This window comes from Sturnira hondurensis, unplaced genomic scaffold (assembly GCF_014824575.4).
Source record: "Sturnira hondurensis isolate 20B ecotype Veracruz unplaced genomic scaffold, ASM1482457v3 Scaffold0009449, whole genome shotgun sequence".
NCBI lineage: Eukaryota > Metazoa > Chordata > Mammalia > Chiroptera > Phyllostomidae > Sturnira > Sturnira hondurensis.
Window position 1 is genome coordinate 360,987 of NW_028082080.1, and position 12,078 is coordinate 373,064.

Here is a 12,078-nt window from a genome sequence, read left to right on the forward strand (position 1 = left end):
TGTATTTTTAAAATTTTGCATCCTTTCTGTACTATTACATATCTTGCTTATTTTTATATATTTTTTAAGATTTTATTTATTTATCTTTAGAGGGGAAGGGAAGGAGAGAGGGAGAGAAACATCAATGTATGGTTGCCTCTCATGCATCCCCTGCCGGGAACTGGCCTGCAACCCAGGCATGTGCCCTGACTGAGAATTGAACCACCATCCTCTGGTTCGCAGGCCCGTGCTCAACCCACTGAGCTACACCAGGCAGGGCCATATCTTGCTTATTTTTTATTTTTTAGGTATTGGAAGAAATTTCATGTTACCCTGAGAATAATGATGCGAAGGAACTAAAGCGTATTTTAACACAACCTCATTTCATGGTAAGTAACAAACTTCCACAGAATTAAAACCTGTCTTTCAAAAGAAGTTTTTAATGTTTTTTATTTTTATTAAAGTATAGTTAGCATTCAACATTACATTAGTTTCAGTTATACATCATAGTGATTCAACATTTATATACCTTATAAAATGATCACCACAATGTCTAGTAACCATCTGTCAACATGCAAAGGTATCACAATATTATTGACATATTCCCTGTGCTGTACACTACATCCCCATGGCTTATTTATTTTATAACTGGAAGTTTGTATGTCTTATTCCCCTTTACCTTTTTTTAAAAAGTATTTTATAATCCTCATAAAACAACCATCTTCATCAAACACATCTTTATTCATGTATCAGACTGTTAAAATTACAATACAAACTAATACCAAATGCATTGATATTCTTTTGTTTACTTGTGTCACAGTTGTAAAGCTGCTGTTTTTGAGGTGGCTCTTCAAATACCATGTGGCCATCAGACAAGGAATTTGCTTCCTACATGGTAGTACTTAAGTCATTAGAGCTGTTTATGTTTCTTAAACCACAGAGAGCTCAAACTGGATGGAGACAGTTCTTACTAATAAAAAATTCTCTGAACATAGGTGATATATTACAGTAATTACATATCTTCACAATGCAGAACTCTTATACTTTTCTTCATTCATTTCTACTATTTAAATGGGATAGCACCTGTATTTAGTCAATTATTACAAAGCTAAATGGCTAAACAGAACTCAAAATAGATGAGATACTTTTCTGTAGAGAAGGTTCATAAGTTGTCTACCTAACTGCAATTCAAAAGCATGATTACAGATGGAAATTTATATTAAATAAAACATTTTTAAAACTTTAGACACATCAGGTTCAAAAGGCTGTGGTACATTTATACAATAGAATTCTACACAGCAGAGAGAAAGAAGGAGCTCCTTTGTGACAGCATGGAGGGAACTGGAGAGCATTATGCTAAGTGAGATAAGCCAGGCAGTGAGGGACAAATACCATATGATCCCACCTTTAACTGGAACATAATCAACAAAAGAAAAAAGCAAACAAAATACAACCAGAGACATTGAAATTAAGAACAATCTAACAATAGCCAGAGGGGAGCAGGGAGGGGACAATGGGGAGAAGGGTTTTCAGGAACTACTATAAAGGACCCATGGACAAAACCAAGGGGGAGGGTGGAAGCAAAGGAGGGAGGTGTATTTGGGGGGGGGGGGAATACAGACAACTGCAATTGAACAACAATAAAATAATTTAACCAAAAAATAAAACATTAGACACATCAGTATATATGGAATATGTGTGGAAAATGGAAAATCCAAGTGACTGCCCTTTGGGAGAAAATCTGACTTAAAAGGTATGTTCTTTTTACTACTATGAGGTGAAATTTTAACAATAACAGTAACAGTATAAGTGCATCATATCAGTGACTGTGAATTTTGACGTACATTGTACTGTGTGATACAGTGTGTTAAAACATTTACCTAGGCATTGAAGTAGAATTTTTCCTTAAAGTAGAAATTTTTCCTCAAAGTGACCACCTAAGAAGAAACAATAACCATATTCACCCTAACTCTCCCACCCAAATGTGAAAGGCTGAAGTCAAGTATAATCCTTGAGAATATTTGACTTGATTCCATATGGTAGCAGCACTCTCAAGTGAATTACAGGAAACCAGGTTCCAACTGTACCTGTTTGTATTCACCTGTGGAACATTCTAATACGTGCTGACATACTGAAGCAGGTCCCATCCCCAGTGAATGGGAATGTGTCACCTCAGCTTGGTTGTTCTCATTGAATTTATTTTTTAAAGATTTTATTTATTTGTTTTTAGAGAGAGGAGAAGGGAATGAGAAAGAGAGGGAGAGAAACATCACTGTGTGGTTGCCTCTCATGCACCCCAAACTGGGGGCCTGGCCCGCAGCCCAGGCATGTGCCCTGACTGGGAATCAAACCTGCATCCTTTCAGTTCACAGGCCAGTGCTCAATTTACTGAGCCACATGAGTCAGGGCTGAATTTGTGATGGTATTTAATAGTTGTTATTATCTGTTGCACAGACCAAGAAAATGAAGAAACTCCTTGCCTTACTGGTCTCCTCAAGTTTGATAAATCACAATGTCAGGAGTTAATTATCTTTACATAATATTATCTTGTTCTCTGATTGTTTCATATGTGTAAGCCATGTTTCCCCATATTGTAATTAATTTCCCTTTAGCCATAATGTCTTATATAGTGTAAAAGTGGTTAAAGCTGTGGGTTCAGATGGATCTGGGATTGAACTCCAGCCTTGCCACCCTCAACTCTGAACTCTGACTCTCTGAGCCAGCTTTATGAAGTTGGAAGAAGAATTAAGTAGATGGTATAGCTACCATGCTTAGCACAATGCCTGATACATGCTTGATGCCTAATAAATGTTAGCTAATGAACATTATTAGTTACTCCATAGTGTCTTATCATATGTACAATATATAGTATGTTCTCAGTAAAACTGAATAGGCCCTGGCTAGTGTAGCTCAGTGGATTGAGTGCGGGCCTATGAACCAAAGGATCACGGTTCGATTCCCAGTCAGGGCACATTCCTGGGTTGCAGGCCAATTTCCAGCAGGGAATGCATGAGAGGCAACCATACATTGATATGTCTCTCCCTCTCTCCTTCCCTTCCCCTCTAAAGATAAATAAATAAAATCTTTTTAAAAACTGAATCGGTTAGGAACTTGCCCATTTGCAGATAGATTAGCCTCACCTCAACTGTTCTGTGCAGTGTGTTTTCCATAGATACAAACCTGAACATTTTTTGATAGACATGTCATTCTATAAATTGCTAAATGACTTTAGCTCAAGTCAAAGAATGATATATGGCCACTTGAGACCAGTAAATCTTTCAGATTTTATGTAAGCTAAATAAAGGAATTAATATATACCCAAATAAGAGCCTTTTTAAGGCTAAGGGTTTTTTCAAAATCATTAATGCTCAGATATCTCCATGTCTCACAACTTGCCTACCTTCAAAGCCTTGATTATTTTGCTTTTCTGAAGTCAGAGAGAAGTTAATGTGTGTGTTGCTATTAGTATGCATTTTCAGAAATAATAAATAGTTCTTATAATTTTTGAATAGCTAGATGCTTAAAAGATATTTTCATTCATTTATCAAATATGTAATTCCTACTGTGTGCCAGGAACCACACTAGGCACCAAGGATAGTGGTGAATAGGACAAATAAGGTCCCTGCCCTCGTGGAACTTCCATTCTAGTGGGGGTGGTTGTGAGGATGGATAGGTGGGCAAGAGACAAATAGTAAGCAGGAAAACTAACAAGATAATTTCATATAATGATAATAACTATGAAAAAAGAAAGGATAGTGGGGTACAGATGATAATAAAGTGGAAGCTACTTTAGATAGTCAGGGGAAAGCCCTTATGAGCAGTTAACACATGAACTAAGACTTGTTATGTGAAAAAACCATTCTTCTAAATGGGCAAGCCTGGGGAAGAACAGAAGCAAAGGCCCAGAGGCAGGGAGGAGCTTTGTAGGGTCAAAGGACAGAAAAAAGGCCATTGTGGCTGGGACACAGTGAAAAATAAAGCAAGTGGTACAAGAAGAGCTAGAAGATAGGTCCTTCCAGGCCATGGTAAGGAGTCTGGATTTTCTCCTGATTGCTGTAGGATGGCACTGAGTGATTGCAAGCAGGAAAATATTATCAGATCTGTGGTTTAGAGGTTGCTGGGCCTGATGTGTAGAGAATGGACTATAGGGGGATAAGAGTTAAAAGAAGAAAGCCAGTTCAGAGGCTGATATGAAAAGTGGTAGAGGCTTGGAGAAGGATGGGGGTGGTAGAAAATTGACAACTTTAGATTCTACATCACAGATGGTTGACTATGACAGGACTTGCTGATGGATGGGATGTCAGGTGGTGTGATTAACCCCTTTTACACTTCACAGAGGAAACTATGTCCTTGAAAGGTAAAGGGGCTTGCTTGAGGTCACTCACATAGTAAGTGGCCTTCATGTAGTTCAAAATACAGTTCTTCCTGGCTCTAAAACCCATGCTCTTAAAAGTGGGTTGTCATTTTGATGGTTGCCAGATGGAAGGGAGTTTGGAGGGATAGGTGAAAAAGGTGAAGGGATTAAGAAATATAAGTAAGTTGTTACAGAATAGTCATAGAGATGTAAACTACAACATAGGGGATATAGTCAAAAATATTCTAACTATGCATGATGTCCAATGGGTACTAGATTTATAGGGATGATCACTTAGTAAGTTATATAATGTGTATACCTGAAACTGATATAATAATGTATGCCAATATAATTGAAAAATCAAAATGATATTTAAAAATTGCAGAAATTTTCTGTCTTATAAACATTGTAAAATCATGGTTTCAAAATCTTAATATTTTTAAAGCAATATTAAAAGCTAAAGGGAAATACTTTAATGCTTATAACATGTTGTTATTATGCCAAGGTTTGGGGGTTATTCTTATTTATTCTAAATATAAATTATATTTATAATTTCATAGTTATATGTTCAGTTATCTGGCTTTTCCTTCATTTTCTGATCATTGAAACATGAGGATTTCACATTGAGTTACCTCAGACTTACAAATGCAGATACTTGTAAATATTTACAGTAATTCAAGGAAGAGTAAGTGTAAGTTTAAAAGATTATTTAAAATCTGTACTCTAAAGGTCTTGGAAAAAATATTATCACACTAGTCCCTTTTTCAGTTATTCCATTTGAAAGACTGGTTTTTTCAAAAGAAGAGATCTTTTGGTTGTTGCAATTGTAAAATATAAAACAGTAAAGATAAAGACAAATATTAATAAAGTTAATACTTTATTTTTTGTCTTTAAGATATCAGATCTAAAACAGAAGTTTTTAAAAGCAAATTTGTATCATACTTTCCAAAAAACAAAATGGTTAAAATCACCTTAGGTTGTCATGAAATTCTCATTAAGAGGTAAATTTTATGATTTGTAATTAATAAGCCAGAGGAGCCCTGGCCAGATGGTTCAGTTGGTTGGGACATTGTCTAGTACAACACAAGATTGCTGATTTGATCTCTGGTCAGGGTGCTTGCCAGAGGCAACTGATTGATGTTTCTCACATTGATGTCTCTTTCTTTCTCTCTCCCTTTCTCTATCTCACCCTCTCTCTTTCCCTATCTTCCTCTCTAAAATCAATAAACATATCCTCGGGTGATGACTAAAAATAAAAGAAGCCAGAGAAACTACTTTTTGAACCCGAAATTAGTATTTTTTTCTATTCATTTAAAACTAGTCAGATTTTTTTTACCCATCTGAAGTTGCTAGTTGTTTTGTCTGTATCCTTACAGTACAAAAAAATGAAAGTGTTTCTTTCCTATTACATAATTCTTATTCAGCTTAGTGACAATTGCTCAGTCATCCCTCATTACATATTTGAAGAAAAATATTTAAACTTTGATTTTCCTGCCCTGGCCAGGAGGCTCAGTTGGTTGGAGCATTGTCTCATATACCAAAAGGTTGCAAGTTCAATTCCTACTCAGGGCACATACCCAGGTTGCTGGTTTGATCCCTAGTCGGGACACATATGAGAAGCAACCGATCAATGTTTCTCTCTCTCCCTCTCTTCTTTTCACTCTAAAATCAATAAAAACATATCCTCGGGTAAGATTTTTTTAAAGCCCCTGATGGGGTTTTTATTGGCATACTCTTTTAATGGCTTTTTAAAAACAATCTGTTGCCCTGGCCAGCATGGTTTGGTTGGTTGAGCATCATACTGCAAACCAAAAGGTTGCTGGTTCTGTGCTCTGCCCCTATTGGGGTGCTTGTAGAAGGCAACCAATCAATGTTCCTCTCTCTACTCACTCCCTTCCCCTCTCTCTAAAATAATTTTTTTTAATTTTTTAAAAATAAAAACAATCTGTTAAGAGGCCCCATGTTTTCTGTTTACATATACATTGGAGGTTTGCATTAAGTTTTGTTTTGTGGTAGTAGTCTTTTACAGTGGCAAATTGTAGTTAATATCAAGTATGTCTTTATATTATTACATATTTAACAATTTTTCTTTTAAATTTCAATTTGAGCAGGATTTTGTGATTGTGACTTTATCCTTCCTTATAAGTAGTACATTAAAATACAAGTGTTTGCTTATATATTTAAAAGGATAGATGGAAATAATTGACAAAAAGCAGTGTAAACACTTTCTCCAACCTGTGTAACTGGCATTATAACCTAATAAAAGCTTGGTTCTCTGTTTACCTGACTATGTATGAGGATCATATGCTCCAGTCAACAAAGTATGTTTTTAAAAATCCACTAACTGTGGCCCTGGCTGGTGTGGCTCAGTTGATTGAAGCATTGTCCTATAAACTAAGAGGTCATGGGTTCAATTCCTGGTCAAGGCACATGTCTAGGTTGTAAGTTCAGTCCCAGCTGGGGTGGGGGCATGTACGAAAGGCAACCAGTTGATGTTTCTCTCCCTCTCTCTCTCCCTCCCTCCCTTCCCCTCTCTCTAAAATCAATAGGCATGTCCTTGAGTGAGGATAAAAAAATAAAACAAAATACAATAAAACTTACTAATTATGGAAGACATCTATAATTGATACAATTAATTTAAGCAGATGAAGTTTTTCAGTTTGTCTGTTATTGATTTTTGCTTTCTGCCCTTAGTCTCTTAAGTGGCCATAATTAAACCAGAAAAATGGGCATTTACCCATAGCACAACCTTCACACTTGGGCTTAGGGTACCAGCACAGGGTATAGTCAGGCAGTGGTCAGAAAGCCAGAATCCCTAGGGTCGTTGTGGAGCCCGTCACCCAGACCCCAGTTTCAACCAGCCCTCTGAAATCTTGGAGATATTTGCCATTTCCATTAGCAACCCAAATGCATATATGGCTTCAAGCACATGCTCTATTAATAACAAATCAACACCATCTTCTTTGTAATTTCACTGCATTGTTACTTTGTTTTTTGCCTCATATACATGGCTTAAAATTAAAATAGCCAAGTCATAACTTTGATAAGCCTTTTAATTCAATAGCTTAATTTGAGATGCTAAGAGTAATATTTTAAAGCAATTTTAATTGCATTTTATTATCACAAGATATTTCATTATTACACAGATCACAAATTAAAACAGAACTGTATTTATAGTTAGCACACAAGAAAATATAATTGGTATAAAGCTCCAAACATACCTATAGTCAGCTGTAAAATTCTCTTTAAAGTAGAAATGTCCAAATATTCATGCTTATTAAAAACTTTTTTGTGATGGCATCAAAAGCACAGTATGTAGATGAACATTCACTTTTAGGGAAAACAAGGGGTATTTGTTATCCAATTCCACCAAGATGACATATGCAGATATCAATACAAAGAAATCACTTTTTCTTTGTTAACAGACTTTGCAAAAGGAAGTCATAATGATAATTGTCAACTTATGTGTCATTTAGTCAGGTGCTCCAAAAAGTAGAAATGAATAAAAATATCAGGTAGGATTAGATTTTGAGCTCTGTATCATGTGATATTTTGGAAAAAAATTTTCAGGTACACATGTGTTTTTTATTTATTTTACTAAGTCATATGTTATAAATTATCTTTATCCTTTGGGTTATATAACAGTTATTGTTAATACCATCAATGAAAGATAGTTGCTCAGCACATCAATTATTGCAGTTTATTTTTTCATTTGTTTTCATTTTAAGCCCCAGCACAAATTTGGCATCTCTATTTACAGATGATTCTTTCTGCTAAATTATTTGAAATTGCATTATGTCAGCCTTTATTTGAACAAGTTAGTTGGTACTTTCTTATAGCAACAGACAGTACCTCTAACCCAGGTAATCAACAAACACATGCATTCATTGATTTACTCATTCATTTATTTGTTCATTTTTTAATTTATCATAATTATTTGTCATAAAGAAACCAGGGCATAGTTGTATCTAGGTATAATGGACTATGAGTCCTCTGTAGATGAGATATACCTTTAAGAGGCAAAGAATAATTTTATGTGTCTTTATAGACTAGATTTCTGCTGGAATAGTGCTACTATTAATATTGTACTTTCTTCATAAAATACTAGGCCTTACTTCAGACTCATGATGTAGTGGCACATGAAGTTTACAGTGATGAAGCATTGAGGGTCACACCTCCTCCCACTTCTCCCTATTTAAATGGTGATTCTCCAGAGAGCGCTAATGGAGACATGGATATGGAGAATGTGACCAGAGTTCGGCTGGTTCAGTTCCAAAAGAACACAGATGAACCAATGGTAAGTAGGGAAACAAAGTTTTCTATATTCTCATAAAATGACAGCATGAGTTAGAGCAGCTAACTTCAACCTATACTGCTAGTAGGTGGGGACAAAAGGAGGGCATGAATAGTTTTAAAGAAATCAGTTTCCAGATCCTCATTTTACCACAGGCATCCCCCACTGCTGCCCAGAATTGTTGTGATGACATCATGCTTAAGGCATATTGATTCTCCTTCCCACCTCTTCTTTTAGAATTGCTCTCCAGCCCTGACTGGTGTGGCTCAGTTGGTTGGGCACTGTCCAGCAAAGCTAAAGGCCATTGGTTCAACTCCCAGTCAGGGCATATGCCTAGGTTGCAGGTTCAGTCCCAGGTCAGGGCATGTACAAGATGCAACAAATTGATATTTCTCTCTCACAGCCATGTTTCTCTTCCTCTTTTCTTCCCCCTGTCCCCTCTCTCTAAAAATAAATAAAAATAAAAATCTTTTAAAAAAGGAATTGCTCTTCAGCTTTACCAAAAATAAAAACAAAAAAAAAGAAGAATATATACTGGTACATTACCCCAGAGTGTGAAAACATCTAGGGCAACAAAAAAGGGGGAGACATTTTGAAATACTGGTATTGTTTTTGAAAAAGTGAGCGGGGTAATTCAGTTGGTTGGAGTATCACCCCAATACACCAAGGTTGCAGGTTCAGTCCCTGATCAGAATCAACCAACAAATACATAAATAAGTGAAACAACAGATCCATGTTTCTCTCTCTCCCCCCTTTCTCTCTCACACTAAAGTCAATAAATAATTTTTTTTTTTAATATCCATGCTTTAAGGACTTCTGTCCACAATGGAGGCCTAGGTAGATATACATTGCCACCTTGTACAACCAAAAGAAGGACAACAACAAATTTAAAAACAAAAAATAACCATAACTGCCAGAAAATTGACCTGTATGGAAGTCTGACAACCAGGAAGTTAAAAAAGAAACATTCATCCAGACTTATAGGAGGATCAGAGAGGACATGCAGCAAGGCAGTGGCTAGAGGACCAGGGCAGTCCCCCATTTGCATGCAGATAAACTGGGAGGAACAACTTGGGAGCGAGACAGATAACGCAACCCAGGGTTCCAGCATAGGAAAACAAAGCCTCAAAAACCTCTGGCTAAAAAAAAAAAAAAAAAAAAAAAAAAACCATCANAAAAAAAAAAAAAAAAAAAAAAAAAAACCCTCTGGCTATAAAAACCTATGGGGATTGTGGCAGTGGAAGAAACTCCCAGACTCACAAGAAAGTCCATTGGAGAGACCCATGGAGTCCTAGAACATACACAAAACCACCCACCTTGGAATCAGCACCAGAAAGGCCAAATTTGCTTTGGGGCAGCAGACAAAGTAATTGAAAGCCAGCCCAGAGCCAAGCAAATGACATTGTTCCCTCTCTGACCCCTCTCCCACATTCACGACCACAGTGTTCCCTCTCTGACCCCTCTCCCACATTCACGACCCAGTGCAATAACATGCCCTGCCCTGCCCTGGTGTATACCAAAGACTCCGCCCCTTGATAGTAACAGGTGCACCAAGACAATGAAAAATATGGCCCAAATGAAAGAACAGATCAAAGCTTCAAAAATAGAACTAAGCAATGAAGAGATAGCCAACCTATCAGATGCACAGTTCAAAACACTGGTAATCAGGATGCTCACAGAAATAGTTGAATATGTTTGCAAAATAGAGGAAGAAGCAAAGGCTATGCAAAGTGAAATAAAGGAAAATATACAGGGAGCCAATAGTGACAGGAAGGAAATTCAAATCAGTTATTTGGAACAGAAAGAAGAAATAAAGATTCAACCAGAACAGAATGAAGAAACAAGAACTCAAAAAATAAGGAGAGGCTTAGGAATCCCCAGGACAACTTTAAATATTCCAACATCCAAATCATAGGGGTGCCAGAAGGAGAAGAGGAAGAGCAAGAAATTGAAAACTTATTTGAACAAATAATGGAGAAATTCCCCAATCTGGCAAAGGAAATAGACTTCCATGAAGTCCAGGAAGCTCAGAGAGTCCCAAAGAAGTTGAACCCAAGGAAGCACACACCAAGGCACATCATAATTACATTATCCAAGATTAAAGGTAAGGAGAGAATCTTAAAAGCAGGAAGAGGAAAGAAGACAGTTACCTACAAAGGAGTGCCCATAAGACTGTCAGCTCATTCCTCAAAAGAAACATTACAGGCAAGAAGGGGCTGGAAAGAAGTATTCCAAGTCATGAAAGGCAAGGACCTGCATCCAAGATTGCTCTATCCAGCAAAGCTTTCATTTAGAATGGAAGGGCTGATAAAGTGCTTCCCGGATAACATCAAGTTAAAGGAGTTCATCATCACCAAGCCCTTATTAAATGAAATGTTAAAGGGACTTATCTAAGAAAAAGAAGATGATCAAAAATATGAACAGTAAAATGACAACAAAATCATGACTATCAACAACTGAACCTAAAAAAAAAAACTAAGCAACTAGAACAGGAACAGGATTACATGGAGGGTTATCAGTGGGGGAAGTGAAGGGAGAGAATGAGGGAAAAGGTACAGGGATTAACAAGAATAAATGTTAGATACAAAATAGACAGGGTGTTGTTAAGAGTAGTATGGGAAATGGAGAAGCCAAGGAACTTATATGTACAACCCATGGACATAAACCAAGGGCAGTGAATGCTGGAGGGAGTGGGTGGTGCAGGGTGGAAGAGAATAAAGGGAAGAAAAAATGGTACAACTGTTACAGCATAATCAATAAAATATATTTTTTAAATAAATAAATATACATACTTTAAAAAGTAAATGTATAATGACATTGTTAAAATGATTCTTTTATAAGTTTCACAGTTTCCAGATCTTTTACCTTAAACAAATTTAAAAGAAGACTAATTAGGAAGACATTCAAAGAATTGAATAATGTTGCTGAAAGAAGATGGACCATGCAATTACTTGCTTCCAAGGAATTCTATCCATGAAAGGAATTCCATTCACATCTACTTATTTAATATGAATTAATTTTCTCAGTGCTTAGGAATAGCATTGAAATAGAATTTATGCTAACTCTTACCTCATTCTCATAGAATTAACACATTGGAATTAACACATTCTCATAGAATTAACACATTAACACACAGTTCATTGGACAGATCAAAAAAGGCCCAAGGTATGTAGGGCAGAGCAGAGACCATCCAGGCCAACCAGGGAGCATGTGCAGAAATGTGGAAATAAAAAGGCTCTTAGCATAGTTTAGAATGGAAAAAAGGAACCATGACTGGACTGTAGAAAACAAGGTGAGTGGCAGGAACAGGACCACACAAATGTTGAAAGATGTTATGGATTTTATTCTTTATCATAAAAACATGAGAAAGCTATCGAAGCATTTTAAGCAAGGAGATAAGAGCAGATTTTTATTAGAGAAATCAGTCTGGAGAATGGATTAGATGAGAACA

General features: G+C 36.5%; 1 protein-coding gene across 1 annotated transcript in view; it reads left to right on the top strand.

Annotated features, from left to right (window-relative positions):
- Positions 1-12,078, top strand: part of CASK (calcium/calmodulin dependent serine protein kinase) — a 365,574-nt gene that overhangs the window by 287,531 nt on the left and 65,965 nt on the right. Inside the window, exons 13-14 of the mRNA XM_037057119.1 lie at positions 288-368; positions 8,442-8,630. Of these exons, the coding sequence (XP_036913014.1) occupies positions 288-368; positions 8,442-8,630 (270 nt within the window). The remainder of the gene's footprint in view (positions 1-287; positions 369-8,441; positions 8,631-12,078) is intronic.